Source organism: Sphaeramia orbicularis, chromosome 8 (genome assembly GCF_902148855.1).
Source record: "Sphaeramia orbicularis chromosome 8, fSphaOr1.1, whole genome shotgun sequence".
Taxonomy (NCBI): domain Eukaryota; kingdom Metazoa; phylum Chordata; class Actinopteri; order Kurtiformes; family Apogonidae; genus Sphaeramia; species Sphaeramia orbicularis.
In genome coordinates this window covers 36,110,926-36,136,809 of record NC_043964.1, presented here as the reverse complement: position 1 = coordinate 36,136,809, position 25,884 = coordinate 36,110,926, and the positions used below count along the sequence as shown (strand labels likewise).

The following is a 25,884-nucleotide window of genomic DNA, read 5'->3' as shown; positions in this document are numbered from 1 at the left end:
TTTTCTTATTCTGATCTATTTAGGTTTAAAGCAAGAATGTACAATGACACAAAACAAAAAGAACTGAACTGAATTAACAGGAAAACATCATTTGTATAAAAAATGTCAAGTAAAAGTTAAAGTTGAACCAAAAATAACTACTTGAGTAAAGTGCAGATATGTGATATTGTACTTTAGTTGTCTGCTTATAGTGTGTTTTGCTGATTTTCTGAATTCTAGGCTGTTTTCCAGTCTGACATCGGGACTCTGTTGGAGCAGGTTGGCACTGGGAAGGAATCTCTGAGCTTCATGAAGAGACGTATGCGTCGACTGGCAGCCCAGTGGGCTTCTGCTGCTCGACGGCTGGATGACAAGCTCCGCAACCACTGGAGAGAGCAGAAGAGGGTGAATATGAAACACTTTCACCCACACACACATGTGCAACACACTGGAAGAATAAAGTGCAACGTAAGAGAGAGAATCAGCTTATTGGTTACATCTTTTCAAAGAGTTGTAGTTGAAACAGACTGCAGATGATGAGGAAATGAAAGTGTTCTGAGCTGCAACAGACTTTTTTTTTTGCTGCTTTAGAAATGTACTTTAGCTCCTCAGCTTCTAATCTGATATAAATCCATCTGTTTCGTCTGAAAGTGCAGGATGTTTTGGATCAAACAGTTTTGTCAGTGCTTGACAGTCCTTTAATGCCCACATGCCAGACTTCTAAGTTACCACAGCAGCTGTGACATTTTGTTGGACTAACATATTCCTCTTTTATCTTCAGTTACTCAGTAAGAATCACAGTATGTTCAGACATAAGCAGATAATGAAGGGGAGTAGCTCCTAGAAGGCATTGATTATCTTTAGTGTACTTTCACCCACTTTCACCTCTGACATTTAGGAGAACATTTTCACAAAGTGCCAAAGAGCGCTGCGTACTGGAGCAGACCTGCCTTCAGATGACATTCATTTTTTCTTCTAGAATATGAACAGCATATTTTGCTATTGAAATGTGCTTTTCTATCCTAGATTAGAACCTAGGTCATCTGGATGAAAGCTGTTAGTGCTCAGTTTCCACCTCTAAAATGTACTGTATGCTGCAATAACACAGTGCTAACTCTGTGCTCCAAACAAGCACATTTTCCTACAATTGCTGTACTTTTTGTGGCTGTTTTGAGTCTTGATGACATGTTGTTTCATCGGTGTTCTTCCGTTGCTGTCTGTGGGGTTCCAACATTTTCCTTTTGCCTTGTGCTGCTCATATTTTTTTGGGCCCAGAACACAGTGGTAAAAAAAAAAAAAAAAAAAAAAACTTGGTTGTGAATCTGACAACTGTCAGTGATTTAACAGATAAAATGCTTCACTAGTCTCCAAATCCATAAAGGTTAAGAAAAAGTATGATTCTAAATATTTAACCCATTAACCCCTGAGACATTACTTCAGGTAAATGTGTTGCTGTGAATTTATGTCATAAAAGCTGCTGTGAGCATGTGCTTGTGTTCCTTTCTTCAGTGGTTTTGTTTTACTTTGTGGTTTAGGGTCAAAACAGGGTGGGATAACAGAAAAAGACAAAGAGAGGAATTGAAGTTTGACAGGTTTTTTACTAAATAAGGCACTCAGAACGTACATTAATAAGAAATTTAGGATACTGAATATGAACTGCGAACTGGAACACACTGAACAACAAGTATTTGAATTTTGGCCCAGTAGTTTTTATTTTGGGACTCTTTTTTTCTAAATCAGCTGCTTTTCTGACATCTGGTTGAATTCCAAAAAACAGTTATATGGGCAAAACTTGGTAAAAACACAGTAAAAAAAAAAAATATATAGGAAAATCCCCACAACACTGCAAACAACAGTCAAAATGAAAAACCTCAAAGAAAATGGGGTAAAAAAAAAAAAAAAAAAAAAAGCCCAAACGGTCTATGTTTATAGCAAGTTGGTCTCACTGCTGTGTGTTTTGGGGATGGGCTGAGCATGCTCAGATGTATATGGAAAGGGCATGGTCTATTCCAGTGTTTCCCAACCAGTGTGCCGTGGCACATAGGTGTGCCATTAGAAATCATCAGGTGTGCCGTGGAAGATTATCCAATTTCACCTGATCGGTACTGTAAGCAAGCAGTGTGATATACATACGACTGCATGCACCAATGGTCCACTCTACTACAACAGTCTCCTGTTTCCCTTTGCAAAATAAAAGTGAAAGTGAACCGTCCCCGATGTGGTGCATTCTGTTGATAAAGCCCCCCCCCCTCACTATTGATGCGTGGATTAGTGGATTGGGGCGGGGGAAATATGCCTCCCGTTCTATTATACAACGGACCTCAATTTGTAAGTCGGGGGGTCCATCTGAGGGATCGCTGATGCACCCCTCTCAGCTTTCTTGTTCCAAACACCCCACAGCAATGTCACCCCCGATGCCCCTCTCCCCCAGGGAGAGTGTCCAGTGACTGCTGCCAAGAAGTTCCCCATTGTGGAAAGCAAAACTATTTCAGTTCTCTTCCCTTTCTCCAACCTATCTATGTGAGGTGGGCTTTTCAAGCATGACTGATATAAAGACGAAAAAAGAGACAGACTCAGAGCTGTTGAGGAACATTCAGGTGTGTCTTTCTTCAATTTCAAGAATATCAGCTTTGTGTTCAACTAAACAGGCCCAGGTTTCACACTGAATAGGTAAATTGAGACTAGCTTTGCATTACATTTCAATAAATATACTTTCTGTGATATTTTTGTTTGGTGGTGTGCCTGGGTGGTGCAGTGGGTAGCACTCGTGCCTCACAGCAAGAAGGTCCTGGGTTCAATTCCAACACCAGTCGACAGGGGGTGGGACCTTTCTGTGTGGAGTGTGCATGTTCTCCCCATGTCTGTGTGGGTTCTCTCCAGGTACTCCGGCTTCCTCCCACCATCCAAAGACATGCACTGATATGAGAGTGATTGTTTGTCTCTATATGTCAGCCCTGTGATGAACTGGTGACATGTCCAGGGTGAACCCCGCCTTTACCCATAAGTAGCTGGGATAGGCTCCGAGAGACCCCCATGACCCTAGTGAGGATAAAGCGGGTTCAGATAATAAATGAATGAATGAATGAATGGTGGTGTGCCTTGTCATTTTTCTAATGTAAAGTATAGGATGTCCCAAAAAATGTATACACACAATAATAATAATAAATAATATAAATAAATAATTGTAAAGTAGATGTTTATTAAAATTCATCGAATTTTCAAAATGTAATAGAATTTACAAACATCATTTTATTGTTTTATCACCACCTGTTCTCAAACTGATGTCCATTCTGGTCCAGACACTAGAAGTCTAGTGGTGTGAGGTCTGGTGAACTTGTCAATCAGGTGGATTGGATGGAGGGGTTTCGTTGAATACCCTCCGCGTTCACCAGACCTCACACTACTAGACATTTTTTATGTGGAGACCTAAAAGACAAAGTCTACGCTATGAGACCTGCAACAGTCGCTGAATTGAGAGCAGCCACTGAACGTGAATGCACGCAAATAAAAGGGGATTGTTTGGTGACGTGTGCGATTGCATTGCTTGGCGTTGTCAGCAGTGTCTGGACCAGAACAGATGTCAATTTGAGAACAGGTGGTGACAAAACAATAAAATGATGTATGTAAATTGTATTACATTTTGAAAATTAAATTAATTTTAATAAACACCTACTTTACAATTATTTAAAGCAGTGTTTTTCAACCTTGGGGTTGGGACCCCACATGGGGTCGCCTGAAATTTCTAGTGATTGATACCAAAAAAAACACAAAAAAACCCAACAACAACTCACTAATAAAAAATATATGGTGAGTTGAGAGAGACAATCACAATACATAAAAGACCTGACAAACTGTGAAGCTGAAGCTGAAGCACTGTGGTTCTGTTTATCTTTCAAATGTTCATTGTGGTCAGTTTCAGATGCTGCAGCTCTTTTCATAATTCATAGTTTGAGTTCTTGTTTGTTCAGTATTAATTGTCAGCCTTGTAAATCCAAGCTGGACTGACTGTACATATCCTGACCAAGGAAAATAAAATTCTCACTTTGTGCAGTAATCTACACCTGGATTTACTGCCTCCGTCCATAATAATATACATTATATAGACTAAATGTCATCTAAAGTTAATGTTTATTTGCAACATAGTATAACAAACTATTACATGATCAAAAGCAAATAATTTTTGCAAAAAAAAAAAAAAAAGTCTCCATTTTGAATGTCTGGGGTCGCCAGAAATTTGTGATGTTGAAATGGGGTCATGAGCCATAAAAGGTTGGGAACCACTATTTAAATGTTTATATACATTTTTTGGGACACCCTGTATGTGCCGTGGCTCAAAAAGGTTGGGAAACACTATTCTAGTCTATGAGCATGCTTTGAAATTTTTCCAATTGAGCAAATTTTTAGGAATATTTAAAATAAATCCTACAATCAGGACGCTCACCACAGACATGTTAGGGGTTAAAGAGTTGAAACATTGTCACTGAGACTGTCAATGTCACCTTACGCTAAAAATTCAAGCATCTCAAGTTTCCACATTTGTTTTCCCTAGAAGTCGATGAATTCTTTATTGTTCTCAATGCGTGTGTCCTTAAGGAGCCTCATATTAATGTAGCGCAGTGTCATTGTACTGTATGTCAGTTTGCTTCCCAGTGTAGACTCTGTAAGCATGACTGAGTTATTGTAGATGTCACTTTTCACCAGATGGTTTTATTCAGAACATCTCACTGAAGCTTATGACTGACTTCAAAACTAAAAACCCTGGATGATAGAAATTCATTCGTAGTGCTTAGCTCCTTGAAAATAAGCTGACAGTCTCCACATGTTCCACGGTGTGTTTTATTTCGAGTTCTTTTTCTGCTTATTTTGTGGACTCAGATCTTTTCACTCAGGGTAAATCAAAGTGTCTTCATGTCAATGACTTGTCACTCTTATGTCTTAAGTGGCCACTTCTTTCTCTAAGGACAGAGGCTTTTGTATGTACCAATAGGATGTTTCACAGTAACCGTTCATGAACCCGACCCTGCAGATTCGTCCTTCCTTTATTGAACCACTGAGTGCTGTTCTGGAAACAAAACATTTGTATAAAGAACAAGGATGTTTTATGGATGATCTTTGCTTCTTGTCTATTCTTGAGCGGAAAATGTATTCAGCTCTTACTTTACAATAATGTTCACTCTTACCAAAGCTCATGGGAATTCGTCTTGAATTCTGTGGGCTTTTTTTTTTTTTTTACATTTGATCTGTTTAAGCTTTTTGAATGTCTTTAAAAAATTTTGTAAGAATAACCTATTAATACAATTGCAATCAGCTAGCACAATATTCTGCTTGTAAAAGGCTGCAATTACAAAACCTTTTGTGCATTTTATGATATTTTGGATGCAATTATAGTGAGCACAGTGAGGTACTATGTAAAGTATGCAAAATTAAGCTCAATGCATTATTTTATGGTACTGTAGTTTTTGTATTTTTTTATGCTAGATTGGCTGTATGTTTGTATGTGACCTGCACATGAACTCATTACGCATTAATTACAATGAGTATTTCACTGTATTGTGCAGCCCTGTTGTGCCCATTAGTGATTATTATTAGCTACAACTTACATCTGAAGCTTGTGTTTGTTGTAGTTTTGACAAAATAATTTCTAAGAGGAGACCTGTGAGTGCAGTTTTGTCATTATACACCTGCTGTCATTCAATACCTATAACTTGCTGAAATATCGTATGTCCCAAAAAAAAAAAAAAAAAAAAAAATTAGAATGGGACTTTCCGCATTGATAAGGTTCAAAATAATTAAACAATTGAAATGCTATTTCAGGGTATGAAACTATAACATGTAACCTACATCCTGCAGAAAACCCCATTTAATTTGGTTCAGTGGTCATGGAGAAATGTGGATCTTTGTAAAACATGTCAGGGGTTTGTTTCTTTTTTCTTCAGGGCATCCCGATCAAACCTTTCTCTAAACTCCTCCCTTATCTTGTCAAGATTGTGGTTTGTTTCAGTGTACTTTAACACAATGAATGCTCTCTGAGCAGGAGTTAGTTGCTGACCAACCATACTGAATTTGCAGTTTGAGAACTGGATAGGTAAGAATCAAAGTGAAATGCTTGTTAACAGATGTTAGCTTCTTAGGGAACAAATGCAAAATGGTAATTGAGAGATCAATACATTTTCAACAACAAAACCTCACATGAGTACACACCATTAATATAATATTTTGCACAGACATTGAATTCATTTGTTAGTTGCCCTGTCAGTTGTGAGCAAAATATTTTCATTCATATGGATGCCAAGACGATCCAAGTGCCAAACTTGGAAGAAACAAACCCATGACATGCTTTGCAAAGATCCACATTTCTCCGTGACCACTGAACCAAATTAAATGGGGTTTTCTGCAAGATGTACATAACAAGTTATAGTTTCAAACCCTGAAATAGCATTTAAGTTGTTTAATTATTTTTAAAGTTATCAATGCAGAAAGTCCGAATGTAACTTTTTTTGGGACATACGGTAGAGGTGTAACACAGTGTAAGACTTCCCCATATGATGAGTTCAGGTTGCTTCCATCAGGTCGTAGATACAGTGTTCCTAAATGTAGGACCAATAGGATGAGGAATTCTTTGGTTCTGGCAGCCATTATACTGCTGAATAACTCTTTGTAATGTTGGTGCTATTGTCTTTAATGGACTATTTATTGTATTTATTGTTGGCTTGTTGTCTGTGTAATACTGCTGGCTGTAGAACAAATTGCCCCTCGGGGATAATAAAGTTTACGTTGACCTTGACTGTTCAAGACCTTTTTAAGACTACTTAGAACAGAATTTAATGTCCATTTCACAGCCAAACTGACAAAAATTTGTGAGTTCTAGAATTAAATGTAAATGAAATGAAAATGTATTTATTTCAGGGATTAAAGTTCTCCGTCACCACAATGATTTCCGTCAATGGAAAAAGTTGAGGAGGGAAAAAGTCATATTGAAGGTAACTTCCCCACGTGTTTCGCGGAGTCCAGTCGGCACCGCGATCCTGAATTCTGCAGGTGTTAACACAGGCACAGGGGGCTTATAGGTTTAACAGTGATGATAATAAGATGACTCTTTATTTTTAATGTAGGGAGGAGAGATTGATGACTATTTCTCTTTGGAAGGAAACGCTGCTCATTCTGTGCCTCAGAAACACATGGACAAGTTCAGCTTTACCGAGTTCAGCCTCCAGACGCTAACTTTAGTTTAGTGCTAACAAGTAGCTTTCATTATGAAAGAACCACAGTGAAAAGGGAAGAAGACAGAACTGATCTACATGGACCTTCATGTTTGGGTTCATAGCTTATCTCCTCTTGCCGGTATATGACTAGTGTGTGTGTTGTGTTTGTGTGTGTGTGTGTGTGTATGTGCCCTTCCCGTGCGTGCGGCTGTGCGCGCCGCGGCCTTACGCGGTTACCCGCCCGACTGCATAAGTGCCTTTATTTTGACCCGTTTAGCATCTTATGTCTATCTGTGTGGTACGTACGAAGATAAAATGAATGAATGAGTAACACCCTTGGTATTTGTAAAGCCACTATTTTAAATACCCTCAGAGAGGATCTGTAACGGAATATAATTTTTGTTTCAGTTGACGTAATTTCAGTTAGAACATGATATTGGCGGCGGGGGGGGGGGGTTGTGGACGCAGGTTTGACGACGTACAGATTATTTTGGCGAGCATATACGACATCATGAACACGTTTGTAGAGGAGGGTGCTGAAGTGGTAACTGTTGAGAGATGCGTGAAAAATAGATGGAGGTGGGCGTGGCTTGATGAGAAGGGAGACGATGGAACTCCAATTAGATCATGGCGCAAAAAATGAAGCAGCCTGGTGCGTGCATGTGCGTAGTTTGCCACAAGAAAATTCTGTATGGTTCCAAAAAAAGTCCTGATCCGCCATCAATCTGAAACTTTTTCACTCATTTTTTGCAGTAAGGTTTTCTTCTAGTTATTTTCACTTGCTTCAAAGGCTTTCATACCCTTTAAAATTAACCAGAGAGCACCAAAATTGACCTGAAGCTTTAAAAATTTTCTGGGGGAGGACCCCCAGACCCCCCACCAATACCACTCATGACATTTTTTCTATCCATGTTACTAATCTTCTACACCTGTACACTCTCCCACTCAGTGTGTTTTACAGTATTGCCAAATTTGACTATATAAACTTGTACGCTATAGTAGTATTGTATTGCATCATTTTTAATAGTGGCCAATGATTTTGACCAGAAGAAAATTTTCAGTCAGATGAAAAATTTTTGCTTTAATCCCTGATTTATTTACTCCAATGCCTTGACTCCCTCCGTTCTGAGTTATTTCTCATCAGGGGCTGCAACATTAGCAATAATTAGTTCCTAATTTCAATATAAATTGTTGGGTTGGAACAAGTGGAACTGAGTCGACTAACGTTACTTTCTTTGCAGTTTGGACATTTAACAGACACATTTAAACACAATACAGTGAACAAGTTCATGGCAACATAACTTAAGACCTACCATATCAAATGTATACCTTTAAAGACTTTTTTAAGGTATTAAATGCAGATTTGTAAATTCAAGACTTTTAAGACCCCGCAGGAACCCTGTAACAGATATGGTGTATACAGTAAAGAAAATTCATATGGAATTTAACATAAATAACTCAGATGTATGGCTTCTGTCCATTGGAAGATATTTTACACATAGCATAGGAATAACCAAATATGGATGAAATACTGTATGTGCACAGATCTCCTTTAAAAACCGTGTTATCTGGCTGTTTGGGGAGACACATCCTTCTGATATTCATGTATGCAACTTCTGTGTTCTCCTATTTGAATTACAATATATTCTGCCGCCACCCTATTAGTGGCTTTGTGTTTTGTTTGAGTGCTTGCAGATAGTTTCTTCCATCACTGCAAAAATCTAAATCTTTCCAAGTGTATTTTTCTCATTTCTAGTCAAAATATCTCATCACACTTAAAATAAGACATAATCATAATATGTACAGGGTGCCCCCCCCCAAAAAAAAAACTGTATTTACAGTTTAAATAATTGTAAAGTAGGTATTTATTAAAATTCATTTAATTTCCCAAATGTAATAGAATTTACAATCATTTTATTGTTTTGTCACCACCTGTTCTCAAACTGATGTCTGTTCTGGTCCAGACACTGCTGACAACGCCAAGCAATGGAATCGCACACATTACGAAACAATTCCCTTGGTATTTGCGTGGATTCACATTCAATGGCTGCTCTCAATTCAGCGACTGTTGCAGGTCTCATAGCGTAGACTTTGTCTTTTAGGTATCCCCATAAAAAAAAGTCTAGTGGTTCACCTCGTTCACCTCCATGGGGATACCTAAAAGACAAAGTCTACGCTACGAGACCTGCAACAGTCACTGAATAATAATACATAATTGAGTTAAGCAAAAATAAATAAATAAATAAACAAACAAACAAAAAAAATCTGCCAGTGGAACAAGTGAAAATGATCTTGGTAAGATTTCTTGAAATAAGATTTTCAAGATCTATTGTCTAAAAATAAGTTCTTATATCTTACAAATGACCCTTTTAGGTGATTATGTTTTATTTTAAGCGTGATGAGATATTTTGACTAGAATTTAGAAAAATACACTTGGTAAGATTTAGATTTTTGCAGTGTTGACAGAAGAGAATGTTAAATCCATGGAAAAGACTATATAACTCTGCTGGTATTAGTAGTAAACGTGTGTTATTTTACATGAGAATATCAGAAGCATTACTTCTAATAACTCAGGTACCTGTCATTAGGTTGTACTGGTTTCAGAATTGGAAACCTGACTATATCTCTAGACAGATACAGAATATAATTCGCAAAAACTGAATACTCAAGATTTCAACATTTGAAACAAGACTTGACTGATGAAGACTGGTGACATTAATATAATTTGACGTCTATTTAACCCCCTGGTGTGTAATGCACAGAAGTACAGCCTTTTTGCTTAAGCTCCACTGATCACTTGTCAACGTCAGCCCTTACAACCTGGATGTCCTTATGTGTCTTAATGTATAAGAGGCCTTTTACCTCAGGTTTATCTACTGTACCTTCCATAGAGCTGCCACTCATCTCCAGTCAGTCCTATTTGGAGCATTTTTCCGCCTACACATAAATAGCAGTGACAGTGATTTTTCCATGTCTGCTCCAACATCATTCTTTTAAAAACTCCCTGAAGACCTTGAAGTGTAAACACTACATAAAATAAGATGAATCCAAACAAAAATGACTTAAAATGGAAAATGACATGTCAGCGTACAGTATATAGACATGTTTTATCCAATTCCTCTGGCTAAGCAAGTAAACCAGGGGCTCGTTTCTGCAAACGCAACTTTAGCACACCCTTTAAAAAAACTGTAAACAATATATGAGTTGCCCTATACTTCAATACAATAAGTCAAATATGGCATAATAAGTGAACAACATAAAATTATCATTTCTTTATAATCTAACACATATTTGCTTTATTCAATACAGAATATTTTAGACACCTTTTTTAGCTTACCGGCCGACAGTCTATCGTCGTCTGCTGTCCGTTACAAAAATTTCAATCGTATTCTTCTCCGAAACTACATTCCGATTGACTTCAAACTTGGTATACAGCCTCTTTATGATGATGTCAACAAAAGTTAGTGAAATTATTTGGATCCGGATCTGATTCTGGATTTGGATTCACTTTCAAAAATTTCCCCATTATAAGAGATAGGAAGTGGATCGATGCAATAACTCAGTAAATATAAATGATATCCAGTGTAAATTTCTACAGTCCAGCCCTGATGGGGAGATGACCAAAACATAATGGTCACATGCTGATCAGGATCTTCTTCTGGATCCGGGAACTTACGGAAAATTTAACATGGGCTCTTATGGGGAAAAAATTTCAGTCGTCTTCTTCTCCGAAACTACAGTTCTGATTGACTTCAAACTTGGTATACAGCTTCTGTATGATGATGTCAACACAAGGTATTGCAATTATTTCAATCCGGATCTGATTCTGGATTTGGTGTGACTTTGAAAAATTTTCCTATTATAAGAGATAGGAAGTGGATTGATCCAATAAATCAGTAAGTATCAATGATATCAAGTTGGAATTTGAATTTTTTACAGATCTGATTGGAATATGACCAAAACATGGGCTATTTCTGTAATATAATACATGCACATAACTGGGTGATAGTAAATGGCATCTGGATACATTTCCCAAAGCTTTTAATTTGGCCGGTAAGCTACAGGGGCCATTGGTCCTATTTTTTCATTTTGTGACCACAGATCTAATATCCTCTTTGTTCACCTCATTAAGAAATATGGATTGAGTCACTTTATTTCCAACCAGTGGTTATTTATCCATCCTGTTTCTTTATTGAGTTTGCAAGATTGGGTCCAATATTTACAATAAAAGAATTAAATTCATTGGCTACTTCATTCATAGTCTCTATAATAGTGTTTCCCAACCAGTGTGCCATGGCACATAAGTGTGCTGTGAGAAATCATCAGGTGTGCCGTGGAAGATTATCCAATTTCACCTGAATGGTACTATAAGCGAGCGGCGTGATATGGATACATATGAGGTGCACGCCCCAATGATCCCTTTGCAAAATAAAGTGAAAGTGGACTGTCCCCGATGGAGGTGCATTCTGTTGATAAAGCCCCCCTCACTAGTGATGCGCGGATCAGCGGGTACCCATGACCCTGGTATCTGTTTGGGGCAGGGGGATATGCCTACCCATACTATTATACGACGGACCTCAATCCTAAGCCGGGGGGTCTGTCCGAGGTGGTCGCTGATGCACCCTCTCAGCTTTCTTGTTCCAAATGCCCCGTGACAATGTTGCCTATGCCCCCCCCCCCCGGGAGAGTGTCCCGTGACTGCTGCCAAGGACTTCCTCACACTGGAAAACAAAACTATTTCAGTTTCTGTTCCCTTTCTCTAACCTGTCTATGTGAGGTGGCTTTTCAAGCAGGACTGATATAAAGACGAAAAAGAGACAGACTCAGAGCTGTTGAGGAGATTCATGTGTGTCTTTCTTCAATTCCTGCAAGAATATCAGCTTTGTGTTCAACTAAACAGACCCAGGTTTCACACCGAGTAAGTAAATTGAGACTAGATTTGCATAATATTTCAATAACTATACTTTTTGTGACATATTTTTTTGGTGGTGTGCCTTATGACTTTTCTAATGTAAAATATGTGCAGTGGGTCAAAAACAGTGGGAAACACTGCTCTATAACATCTTGCCAGAAGTGAAATGCTTTGGCAGACTAGTAGATGCAAGTTTATTTCCTATTAATGTTAGTGCAACTTTTTTGTTTACGAATGAATGCTTCCACTCCCGCTGTTCCCGCTTCTGTTTCAAGTAGATAAATTTATGCAAGAGTCTATATGTTGTTCTAATTTTCCATTATATGGAAAGCGATGGAATTCACCATAACTGAGGACAACTCTTTGCTTTGGTTCCAAAAATATTCATTTGTATTCAGTTTTATTCATGTATGATAAAAAAGAAACAATACAGTTTTATGTGATTTGAAGCACTCATAATGTTGATTTTGATTCGCCTCGCCCTATTTGCCGCCCCCCTTTACATTTATTCAGGATCCCCCACTATTATAAAGAGATTATCAAACTTTTGTAAAATATTTTTTCGAATATAAATCATATATCAACGGAAATACATGACAAAATAAAGTGAAATGAAGCTACAAGAATATATCCTCATTCTAATGCAGACTTACAATGTCCTCGTTAAAATCAGCCCTGTAACGACTTTAACCAACACAGACCAGAAAAGGGAAAACACATTTTGTGTTATGTTGGGGTTAACGCATTAATGAGCGAGCGCAGAAACAAGCCACAGATGGCCTCAACTAAACTTGAAATCCAACCTATATTTTTCTGTGACGCAACAATTTATGAGTCTTGTGTTGGATCGGTATATTTTGCTTTCTGTCTGTTGTTCATCCATCTGGTCGTATGTAATAACGTATAAATGCAAATATCACGGATCTCCAGATATTATATCTCCAAATATCTTCAGCTGTAGGATCTATTAGTCTCCTGAGAGTTATTGGTTTAAATTCATTTGGATGATAATGAGAGAAACTCGACAGCTGTGCAAATGAGTGTGTAAAGAGTTGACGTCTAAGTGAAGCCTGTCGAAACCTGGCACCACTGAACCCGTCTTTGAACATTTTAAGCCAAAAGAAATTGAGTGGAAAAATTTATTCTACCATCGTGGGGAAAAAAAAAAAAAAATTTTCATTACAGATTTAACAATTGAGAAATTCCATCCTCGCCATCAGCAATTAACGGCTTCACGCACCGTTCCTGCATATCAATTATTTCTCAGCAGGTCAATTTTCTTCTCAGCTCTGTGCTCGGTGGAACTCTGGTGCTCACCGGCTTCTCAGTTGTATTTAAAATCTGGCATCGCTGATCCATGCAAAATATCTAGAGAGGTATTTATAGAAATATATGTGAATATTTTTACAGCTTTCATGAATGGTGCCTCCTTAAAATCTCCACGGAGGTTTAGAAATATAAATATGAGTTTAAACTGTACCCCGCCTTCGCCCATAAGTAGCTGGGATAGGCTCCAGCAACCCCCGTGACCCTAGTGAGGATAAAGTGGGTTCAGAAAATGAATGAATGATGAATATCAGTTAAAAAAAAAAAGAAAAAATGGCTTTTTGTGCAATAAAAATGCAGAAATGCAGACAATACATAAACAAAACCTAGGGATTTATTGCACAGAAGTTGTATCTTTTCATGACTTTTCTCCTTTTCTTCTTCATTCAGATTCTAGTCCATGTGGGCTTCCTGACAGAGGAGTCTGGGGATGTTTTCAGTCCCAAGGTGCTGAAGGGGGGTCCTCTGGGAGAGATGGTGCAATGGGCTGACATTCTCACTGCCTTGCATGTGCTTGGACATAACCTCAAGATCTCAGTGTCTCTGAAGGAGCTGCACGGGTAAGTCCTGGCTTCACTTCTTCCACCCTGAGCCTTGTCTATTTTCTCATATTCCTTCCAGGCTGTGGGCAGTGGAGTCCACTCTACAGACATGTGTTGTGCATCTGTGCATTCATCTTTCCCCCTGTTAATCAATGAGGCTGTAAACTGTAACCATTTGGCATTTGGACGCTCAAGTGATCACCCACCCAATCTGGGGGCAGTTTTCCCACACATGTTTTTGAATCACCTTCCGGCACTTGCAGATAAACTATCTGTGGTAACTGTAGATGCCATTGCAGCCCGAGGCATGACAGCGTCTCTACAGTCAGTTCACCATCCCCGCTGCAGCAGCTGACTGACTCCAGAGTGATAACCGGCTTGTGCTTTGTCATCACCAATCTAAGCGCTTATGCCAGCGGACATGCACAACTCATGCACTGTACACACACAAAACGCCTTCCAGCCAGACAGAAGCGATGGCTTTATCTAAAAATATAAGGCTATTGAATTTGTCAACAGAGGGACTACAGAAGGCAAGCTGAGTCCAGTGCTTCCGTGGACATTTTTCAGAACTCCTCCAGCTTCACGCTGGCTGGTCAGGAAAATGACAGTGTACGAGGCTAGATTTGCTGTCGATTCTTTTCTGCCGGTGGGTGGTGTGAAGCCGGCGCAGACAGGCTGATGATAATGTGTGCTTGTTATTGAGCACTGTATCCATTGCTGTAGGGAAGAGGGTAAGGACACTGATGAGTTAGAGCTGAACTTTGATCTTACATTTCAAACAGTGGAGAAAAGATGCTTTGATAAGAACAGACCAGAAGGACCGTGAGGTGGGAGCGATGGCGCCGAGGGAACGCTCCGGCCCGGCGGCCTATTATTTACCCCGCTAATTGGTGTCACGGTGTATTGAATCGCTATAGTCTGTCTGTATCGGTAACCCAATCAGAAACATTTAAAGAATGGTCCAAGCTCCGACGATTCACAAACACTGCAAAGGAATGTCGGCCAAGATTAAAGCAGGCACTTTTAAAGGCTGAAGAGATGTTTGTGTGTCTACCAATGCATATGTGTGCATGCATTCGAGTGGTGAGCTTCATCACAAACAGAGATTCTATTGATATTTAGATGTATTTATATGAAGTGTGTGGTCGTATTCCCTTTTGGCTGATATTTCACCTGTTTTTGTTAGGAAATTGAACCTAATCGAGGGCTGAAATTGAAGCCAAGTGGAATTATCAAGCCGGCCAACATTCCCCCAGAGCACAAAACACTATTCAGTTTACATATCCCACTCTTTGTCTAAGGCTCACTTAAATTGGTTAGTTAATAGCAGATGGTGAACGTCTATAAATCAGCGTTCTGTGACTATTAATGAATAGAAACTGAACATTTTTCGTGCATCCCTTCTCCCACATGCTATTAAACTGACAGATCGTTATGTGGGTTGCGCACCCACAGATTCCCTAAGGCTTGTATCTATTTACATTTCCTGCTCTTCTCTTCACTTCACTTCCCACCCAGGCTTTGGAATGGAGCTTAATATCAGTGGATGGTCCTGCTGCGACTTATGTGTGGACAGGGGCTGTTGATAGGTTTAGTGATTTTACCGATAGACACATTAGCCCCACCGGGAGCTTGGTTACAGAGGGAGTCAAGCTGTTGGTTCACATCACATAATTGCCTCTAATTGGCAACATTCATACACTCGGGCGGCTTTGTTGAGTAGTCACTTTGGCCGACGTCCTGCTCAGACAAATGCGTAATATTCATGCAGTCTCCCTTATGCCAATATCGCTCCTCCATAGGGAGATGAGTTTACTCGCCCTGCAGATGCTCCGCTAATGTGCAGACATTACTGAGCAAGACGCAGGATAATGAACTATATATAGGAAGATACTGTTTTAATTTTGTTTCTCCACACCCTGCAAAAATGTCCAACAGAGATACACAGACTGATTGATTCAGAGCAGGGTAATTGAAATTATTCAGTAACTGGCCTTATATGTCGTTATAGCTTATTATCTATTCATCTGTGCACCAGAGTCTTTCAGGACCAACCACTGTTTAACTACAATGACAAAGACCATGATAATACAGCTCTGATAACAAGATAAACCTCTGTCTTATCATCAAACACAACATGGAGAATGCAAATATTCAGTGTGTGACACAGGTTTGTGTTATGGATAGCATGTCCTCCCACTGACTTCACTCAGTTGTCAGAATGAATTAAAAGTATGTTAATGTGTATTTCTGCAAACCATAATATATACACTGTTTAAAAAAAAAAAAAGTCTCACACACACTGCCTCTAGCCTTGACTATAGGATGCATTTTCACTACATTTATTTTGATCCAGAGCTGCATTCATTTTTTTTTTTCACCAACATCTTGTATTAACCCATAAAGACCCAAATGTTCATCGGTGACTAAAACCATCCACTGATCTAAACTGTTTAATACCTGTTGATCCACTAATCCTATCAATACATGTAAATAATTGTTGTAAAATGCAGTTTGTCATCTATTTATGGTTATCAGATATGACACATTTGGACGTTCAGAGGCGCACCGTCATCTTCTACAGCATTGATTCACCAGTAAAACCCATGGAGTCTGATAAATAACAGGAGTTGAAGACACTTCTTCTGACATTCAGTTATTGGTATATTTGCTGAAAACGTCACTTTTTCTTCAGTTTTCTCTGTTTTAACCCTGTAAAACCTGATCCATTAAAAACCAGCCAAAAAATTCAAATTTTTTTGGAACTGAAATGTTTATTAGACCTTTTAATATAAACCAACAAAAAATTTTACCCATATCATTTAGTTTATGATTTATTTTTGTTTGTTTGTTTTGTATCACATTTGATACATTTGGCATTTTTGGCAACTTTTTGCTCACAACATCGCTAACTGTAGATACAAAATAAATTTTATCAGTAACATTTTAAAAATATAGAACATTTAAGGAAGTTTTTTTTTTTTTTTTTTTTTTTTTACATAAAACATTTTACAGCCTTTTATTTCCCTTGAATGGCAACCATAATTTCAATATTTTTGAGCTATCAACAATAATATAAGTGTTCTTCTTATCATAAATTTTTTGCAATTTACCAAAGTCTTCCTCCAAAATGTGTGTTGGATGATTTAACGTCAGCGGCCATATTAAAAAGGGAAAATACGCCCTTCCACTGGCTGTAGTGGTGTGATAATCCACCAGGGGACAGAAAAACTTATCAGTTCATACACAACAAGTTTTAAGGAAAGTATTGATCTTGTTGATAAAATAAAAGTCTCAGAACCTGGTGTAGTAATATGATACAAATGGTTTAATATGGTTAATATAATAACCGTTGAATTTTCTGTGAGTTTTCATGAGCATCTATAGAAGTAAAGGAATATGTGATTTACAGTGAAAAATGCAAAATACACAAGATAATATTATAATAAATGACAATAAATTACTTAAGAAACATTAAATAGAAAGAAAAATTCATTTGGGAGCTGACACAAGCTTAGGACTGGGTCTTTATGGGTGAATGATGGGAGAGTCAGACCACTGCGTAAAGTCTTCTCCAGCATATACCACAGATTCTCACTGGTTCCTGGTTCAGGTCTGGACTCCATGGTGTCCAATCCATGTGTGAAAATGATGTCTCACGCTCCCTGAACCACTCTTTCACAGTTTGAGTTGAATGAATCCTGGCATTGTCATCCTGGAATATGCCTGTGCCATCAGGGAAGAAAAAAACTCCACTGATGGTAAAACTTGGTCATTCAGTGTATTCAGGTTGTCAGCCTGAATACACTGAATGAGGTAGTGTTGGGGATTAATGCAGAAAAAGGTCTGTAAAGCTGAAAAAATGTTCTTTTCCAAACCCTAACAACAGTAGTGTTATTGCTTATGTGAGTCAGTATATTAATCTAATGTAAGGTGACATGGCCTGGATTTGTGTATTCTCCATCCACCACAAACATCTACTAATGTGAGGCAAAAAAGTTGAACTCTTTCAAAGCCAAATTATGATATACTGTATGTATCCATTGTGTGCAGAAATGTGCAATGACAGATTTATTAATATGGAAATTGGGTTGCTGTTTACCTTAAATTGTGAAAAAAAAAAGGTAAGAAAGAAAAAATGAGACAGGAATTTGAGGCTATTTATTGATTACTTGGTAACACTTAATGTTTTCCCCATATTCACCATTAACTAGTGTTTTATTCCCAGTCATTTTGGTTGTATATAGTTCTTGAGTGGTCATGTTCACAGATACTGGCCTTGTTGAGTGGCATCAGCTATCAGCAAATACAGTCATGTCTAGGGTTGGGAATTGAACCAGTTCTCAAAAAGTACCGGTTCGCAGTAGCTCAATTCCTTTAAATCCTTTGCCTCCCTGCTTAGTGATTCTACTTATTGATTCTGCCTTCGTTGCACATGCGTGATCACGTCACACGTACGCTGCATTGTTTTGGTTTAGAACATAGCCAACATGGCGTAAAGGCAGAAACGCTCCAAGGTACAGGGTGACACAAAAAAAACGGGAACTTTTTAACAATCCAATAAAACCAAGAGTGATGGAAGAAAAATATTTTATTCATAGTAATTGAAACCTTAAAACATGCCATTTAAGAAACAATGATGGAATTTTTATTTTTTAAAAATGACTTCCTGTAGATGGCGTCCTCCTGTGCGAATGCATTCTTGAAATCTGCTGTTGAGATTCCTCATTGACCGCTGCAACATCTCAGCTGGGATACTGTGAATTTCATCCTGAATTCTCTGTTTTAACTCATCCAGAGTTCTTGGTCGAGTCGTGTACACTTTACTCTTGAGATAGCCCCACAAGAAAAATGACAAAACGGACAAATCTGGCGATCTAGGGGGCCAGGGAACGTTACCGAATCTTGAGATCACACAGTACCGAACAATTCTCGCACCAGCCGCCAATGGTTACTATGGTTACTATACCAAAAAAAACGGGAATTTTTGAAGTGCGTATTGGGCAGACATGAGCAAGTGGCAGCACTCCAAGGACAGTGACCTTGAGCAAGTAAACACACCCCCATTTTAGTAACCATTGGCGGTTGTGCAAGATTGTTCGGTAACCGTGTGATCTCAAAATTCGGTATACGTTCCCTGGCCCCCTAGATCGCCAGATTTGTCTGTGATTTTTTCTTGTGGGGCTATCTCAAGAGTAAAGTGTACACGACTTGACCAAGAACTCTGGATGAGTTAAAACAGAGAATTCAGGATGAAATTCACAGTATCCCAGCTGAGATGTTGCAGCGGTCAATGAGGAATCTCAACAGCAGATTTCAAGAATGCATTCGTACAGGAGGACGCCATCTACAGGAAGTCATTTTTAAAAAATGAAAATTCCATCATTGTTTCTTAAATGGCATGTTTTTAAGGTTTCAGTTACTATGAATAAAATATTTTTCTTCCATCACTCATGGTTTATTGGATTGTTAAAAAGTTTCCCGTTTTTTTGTGTCACCCTGTATATTTCTCATGAACAGATGACACCAGGGCCACTTGTAACACTCGCAAAGCTTCCTTTCTTCAAAGGGGGAATCCCTCCAATATGCTCCAACATTTGTCCACACAGCATGCAGTTCATTTACAGGAATGACATGTGTTTCATACGCTACTTAGCGACGTTTGTGAATCTAGTGGCAGAGCAAACACCAGGGCGTCATCTGGGCCCAGTTCTAGGGGGAGCAACAAATGTCCTGCCCCCTCAAATAAAAGTTTCTGAAGGTACACTACAAGTCAAAAGTTTGGACTCACCTTCTCATTTAAATATCATGACATGGACCTCAGATGGTCAACAAGTGCTCAGTATCACTGGGAACTCCTCCAAGACTTTTGGAAAATATTCAGGTGACTACCACATGAAGCTCATCGAGAGAATGCCAAGAATATGCAAAGCAATAAGAGAAGCAAAAGGTGGCTATTTTGAAGAACCTAAAATATAAATTGTGCTTTGAGTTATGTCACACTTTTTTTTACTACATAATTCCGTATGTGTTCATTCATAGTTTTGATGCCTTCAGTGAAAGTCTACAATGTAAATAGACATGAAAATAAAGACAAACCAGGTGAGTCCAAACTTTTGACTGGTAGTGTAGGAAAAAGGAAAATGAGGTGCACACAGCAAGAAACCTAGACAAATTAGTTAAGAGTTTCACTTTCACTTGTACAGGTCGTATGGTGTGACACCCCCCTAAACCTGGCCCGATGTCATCCTTATTATTTGTGAATTTCATATATGTTATATTTTCTGTGCAGAGATGGAAATGTAAAAGACAGTTAATGCAAACAAACACGTTTGTACTGTTTGTTCTGTACCCTCACCCAATGAGAATCGATCAGGAATCAGAATTGTTAAATTCTTATCAATTCACATCCCTAGTCACGTTCCTGTATTTGGACACACTTTTGTCATTTTGCCTCTTGCGCCACCATAGTGGATCTGAAACAAAACATTTAAGATAGCGTTTACTTTCCAGCCCCAGTTTAGGGGGGTTTGGTAATAATATTGCATAACCGTTTAGGAACTAAAACCATTTTAAACCATAGCCTCTCCATTTTCAGAGACTCAGACATAAATGGACAAATAAATTGTTCCCAAAATAAGGGTTGTTTAATCCATAAGTATGTGTGTGTCCATATACTTATGGACGTGACTGTAAAATTGGAATTTCACCGACAGCAGTGGGCGATTTCTATTCATTATTGTTTCGTAAATGTGCATGATTGAATTTGTTCTCATTAAAAGATATTGTGATGAAGGCCTTGGAGACTATAAAACAGTTGAGTTATTTTTATAATGAAGATTGCATCGCTTCTGTGGCCTCATAAGGGGAGAAATAACAAAAATAATCAAGTAGAGAATAACATCAGTGTCAGCATCTGCTTTTGGGTTTCCCCTCAGTAGGAAACATATGTTTAATACGACATCAATAAGTACTAATATGCTACTAATATGAACACTAATAAGCCAATAGACAGTGATGAATACATCATGCAGCCTTTATATAAGTGTTACGGAGCACGTCAAGCATGTCCTCATGATGTTAACACACAATTTACTCTAAAAAACGTTGTCGTAAAAGGAAATGGAACGAAGTCACGAGGGCGACAGTAACAGACAGATGCATGAGTAGGTGTAGCGCGGTAAGGAAAGAAAAGTGGAGAAGAAGTGTCTGGTCTTGTTTGTACTGTGTGGAGATCGGAGCGGTGTGACATCATTTCAGTAACAGCAGCACATTTCACACACAGCCACAGCGACGGCCCTTTGCAATTTGCAGAGCGCCACAGACAGCTGTCACTTCCGCTCGGGGATCTCGCCTCATCTCCTCTTCAGGGCAACATGGGTATTAACCAGAGACAGAGCATGGCATCTGAACACCTGAGGAGAGAGAGAGAGAGAGAGAGAGAGAGAGATGGCGGAGGCAGCCGGTCAGGTTTAGTAACTTCTGCCAGCTGAGTGGAGAAGTTAATGTACACGCATACTGCCACTTAGTAGCATTGTCATCCGGAGTTATTATGAGACCAATATTTCAGCGCATTCTCAAAGGAGCTCCCTGTTTTCCAATCGCGCTCACTGGATGTTCCACCCTCCACCTCCAGCTCTGCCAAGCTCCTGTCCTCCTCAGACTCGGCTATAATTCACTGTTACCCCCACAATTATATCCCAAACTCATCCTCTGCCTTGACGTTCTGCTATGTGTAGACCTTTGCCGGTGGTGTTTTTACATCAATGTAAGCGGTCCTACTACAGAACACTTGACTAACTCAGAAAGTTGAACTTTTCTTTTTATGAGAATATGGAAGCTCTTTTACCTCTGTGATCAAGTAACCCCAAGAAATGATTTGTCAAACATCAGGATGCGGGGGCCAGATGCATATGTAATAAAGAGAAAAAAAGAAAAAAAAACCTTGCCTGGAAAGTAATGACAGGCAATGTTCAGGTTTTCTTGACTGTAAAAAATCTTAAAATCAAAGCCGTTTCCTCAAAGTCTTGTCACGCTGCTGATATCGGGTTGTGCCTTCTCATAAGTGCCTGATGCACTCTCACCCTGCAGCCTCTTGATTGATGTGTCTTTGTTTCGATGCTCTGAGATGAAAAGCACAAACAGCAGCATTGTTAAAAATAGCCAGCGTATGCTATTAGTGAGATAACATCATAAAGATCTGCTTGCAGTGCCACGCTGTATAGCGATAACATTATTATTTTTTTACTTGGATTACAATAAATATGTTTGCACAGTGGGCACACACACACATAAGTACTGTCAGGCTGATTAGGAATGTGATGATGATGAATGTGACGACTGATCAGACACAGTCGGTCAGAGTCTCCTTAGAAATCATGTTGAATGGCTCTGCCCTATTTTTGCCCTAGTTTAAAAGAATCAGGTTAATTGAGGTTGAAGAGTAAAGGAAGAAAAGCAGTTCAGAGTCAGAAAAACCTGACAGCCAATATCACTTCTGGAAAATATCACTAATGACACATTGACTGTATTATAAAACTGGGAAATAGAGCTGCACGATATATCGTTTAAGCACTGTCATCGCGATGTACGTGTGCGCAATAGTCACATCGCAGGCCCTGTGATGTTGGAGGCAAATGAACTCAATGGGTACGGTTACATGATGTTTTTTAAATCCATGTGATTTTTCCAGAAGAAATTAATCCGGAACTACTTTCTCTTCTGTTTACATGGAAATATTAAACCCGAATAAAGGTTTACATGAGAAATGTTTATTTGGTTCTGGTAGCCCTTCTGTTAGCTAGCATAGTCACTGCATTTCCATGGTCACACGTAGCCAGTTTTTTAAAGGTGATTTTTTGTCTTTTGTAAGTGATTTTCTGAAATCTGATTCTCCCTAATTATTTCTTTAGATCTGCGACTTACTGCACTCATACATCTTGGGACTGTTGTGTTGACAGAAGTTGGAAAATCTTTTTGTTGGAAGGGATGCATGCGCTAAATTAGCTTTGCTTTACCGTTTTAGCTTTGCATTAGTTTTTATTTCCCAAGATTTTATTACTGCAGTAAGTCACATTGCATTGAATTTCTCAAAATCACTCATAAAATACTACAAATCACTTATAAAAGCCTGGCTACGTCTGACCATAGGAATGAAGCGATTATGCTAAGCTAGGCTAAGCTAAGCTAACGGAAGGGCTGCGAGAACAAGGCAATCGGTGCACTGCAGTGCAAACTGATTTGCCCACTTATCAAACTCATTAGTGCATGACAAATGAATTACTAAAAAACAAGTGGTGAACTATTCCTTCAGGGTTTTCCAGGCTGGTAGATCCCATCAGAATAGCCCACTGGAACAGATTGGGTTGACTAGACTGCATTGCAAATTCTTCACCAGCGCAGAATTATGCGTCATCGCGACAGGACAAGACATGTGCAGAACGCAGAAATAAAGTCCAAACGGAATAAAGGGTTTACATGTCTGAGGAATAATTTAGCCCGGATTCAAAAGTGGATCAAACCAGTGACTTAAATCGGGTTTAAATTTAATCCCAACTTTTCTTTTTCAACTGGAATAAGGTGTTTACATGGGCATCTGAAATAGGATTAAAAGTTAAACCAGGAATAAAAGTTGTCATGTAAACGCCGGATTGTGTTCTCATCTAATTTCAAGGGTACCTGACACACACTGCACGCAGCGATCCACCAGTCACATTCATTCTTGATCAGTTTGCTGAGCAGACCACACCCCTGCACATGGAGTGAGTCGCTGGTACAATGCAGTGTTTTCCATTGGTAAGGTTTCGCCACATTCTGCCCCTGTACATATATACAGAATATCTAAGATTAAGAAGTGACACAACATTCTACTACCACCTATTGGATATCTGGTGCATTGATTTATACCACATGCACGGTGTAAGAAGGGGTGTGCGTTGATGTATTTCTGCTGCTGCTGTAGCATGTTCACCTATGGTCTAATAGATAAGTTCATAGCATGTCGTTGTCCTGGTATTAATTGTGCACACTGTACAAAGTAAAACAGCCCCCTCAAATGACAGTTTGCGAAGCTTCAGGAGGTAGGGGAAAGGCAAATGAGGCTTAAGTTTCAATTTCACTTTTGCAGATGGCACAGTCCGCACCACCTGGAACCCCCATAGTAATGTAGATAGTAGACAGAAACCCGCTGAGCCCCCCCCCCGCCCCCTCCAGATTACACACCACCACACCAACAGATCAATTCCACAGGAAACACTGCAATGTTGAAAAATGAGCAACAAACAGGAGAAAATCACAGGAAACAAAGACACAGTGGCAAAAAGAAAGGCAACGTCAGTTATCTGGAACTATTTTGGCTATAAGAAGGATGATATTGAAACAAGTGTTCAGTGTCAATAGTGCCTTGAACCTGTTGCCACAATGAGAGGAAACACAACTAATTTGTTTGACCATTTACATCGGCACCACACACCTATTATATCCTCCTGAGTATTTTTTTCATATTGCAATATATAACATAGGGTTAAAAAAAACTGCAATGTCAGTTTTTTCCGATATCGTGCAGCGCTACTAGGAAACCAATTACCTGGAAGTAGTGAATGTCTAAATAAAGTAATTTGGGTACTGAATATTAAGTATGCATAAATGATACATAAATGTGAAACTAAATATCAAATATAATGTAAAATGGGTGATTCTAGTGTGTTTTTATATATTTTCTCGGACAAAAGCCAGTAATTCTTATTTAGATGATTAATATCAGGTATCTGCCACTGTCAGAGCTGAGTTTCTGCCAATACTGGAAAGTACTGTTGACTAAATACTATTAATATCAGGGTTTCTATATTTGTTTCTATGTGTGTTTGCTTCCCTGTTTTACTGAATCCAATTTATACTGTGCCTGTATAAATATTAATATTATAATCAGGTCGCTCTTGCAAATGAGATCTTGCTCTCAGTGAGACATCCTGATTAAATGAAGAAATGAAATTAAATAATACCGAAAGTTTGGTTCAAACACCCTATTGGCGTCAATAAATGGTTCAGTTGATTGTTATTTAATATTTGCGACTGATGCTAAAGTCAGAGCCACTGATAGATGTAAATAAACATAAGATGAGGAAAGGCAAGAAAAGAGGTTCCTGCAGTGAACTGAAATGTAAACTGTGGTTGAAAAAGGAGTCTGTGCAGCATTAGCTTCATTACAGTACATATATACAGTACAATAGTGTTGATTTAAATTAGCTCAGTTTTCTTGCCACACATTGAACAGAACCCTCCAAGATCTCATCCAGAATTTTCCATCATTTGTGTATCAGTTTCGCTCAAATTTTACTTTATCTTGGTACACGAACTCAAAAAAGTTGACTTTTAACCTTTACTTTATCTGCTGCTTGTTTATTTGAATACACACAGCAGCAACCTCCATGACTGAAAGTGAATTGTCAAAATCTGCAGTAACTCAAATGTCCACTAGGGGATGGCTCCAAAAATGAGTCAATCCCCATTGACCCTTATGTTAAAATATCCAGTTTTACAGCAGAAAATAACATGTTCACAGTCAGGTACAAAAAGGTATCATATTTTTTTTCATATTATATATTATAATAATTGTAATATTTTTAGTTCATTTCCTGTAAATAGGAGGGAATGTTCATGTAACTCACTCTTTTAGAAAACATTATGCTTGTGCAGGGATTAACATCTGTCTACTGTACTGTTTGTGCTTTACTAGCGTTAGCTTGACTGACAAATTGGACATTCAGAGCTCTTGTTTATTCATAAAATTTATTCTCTTCCTGACAGGTGGCTCTGCACATTTGTGTTAAAGGAATTACACTTACAAGGATATCACAGGAATCTTCAATAAAGTTTTACCAGTGCTTAATTTTAATAAGAGTATAACTTGCATTAGCTTATG

General features: G+C 38.6%; 1 protein-coding gene across 1 annotated transcript in view; it reads left to right on the top strand.

The window, feature by feature from the left end:
- Window positions 1–25,884, top strand: part of mgat5b (alpha-1,6-mannosylglycoprotein 6-beta-N-acetylglucosaminyltransferase B) — a 222,331-nt gene that overhangs the window by 89,868 nt on the left and 106,579 nt on the right. Inside the window, exons 7-8 of the mRNA XM_030142103.1 lie at window positions 220–384; window positions 13,810–13,979. Of these exons, the coding sequence (XP_029997963.1) occupies window positions 220–384; window positions 13,810–13,979 (335 nt within the window). The remainder of the gene's footprint in view (window positions 1–219; window positions 385–13,809; window positions 13,980–25,884) is intronic.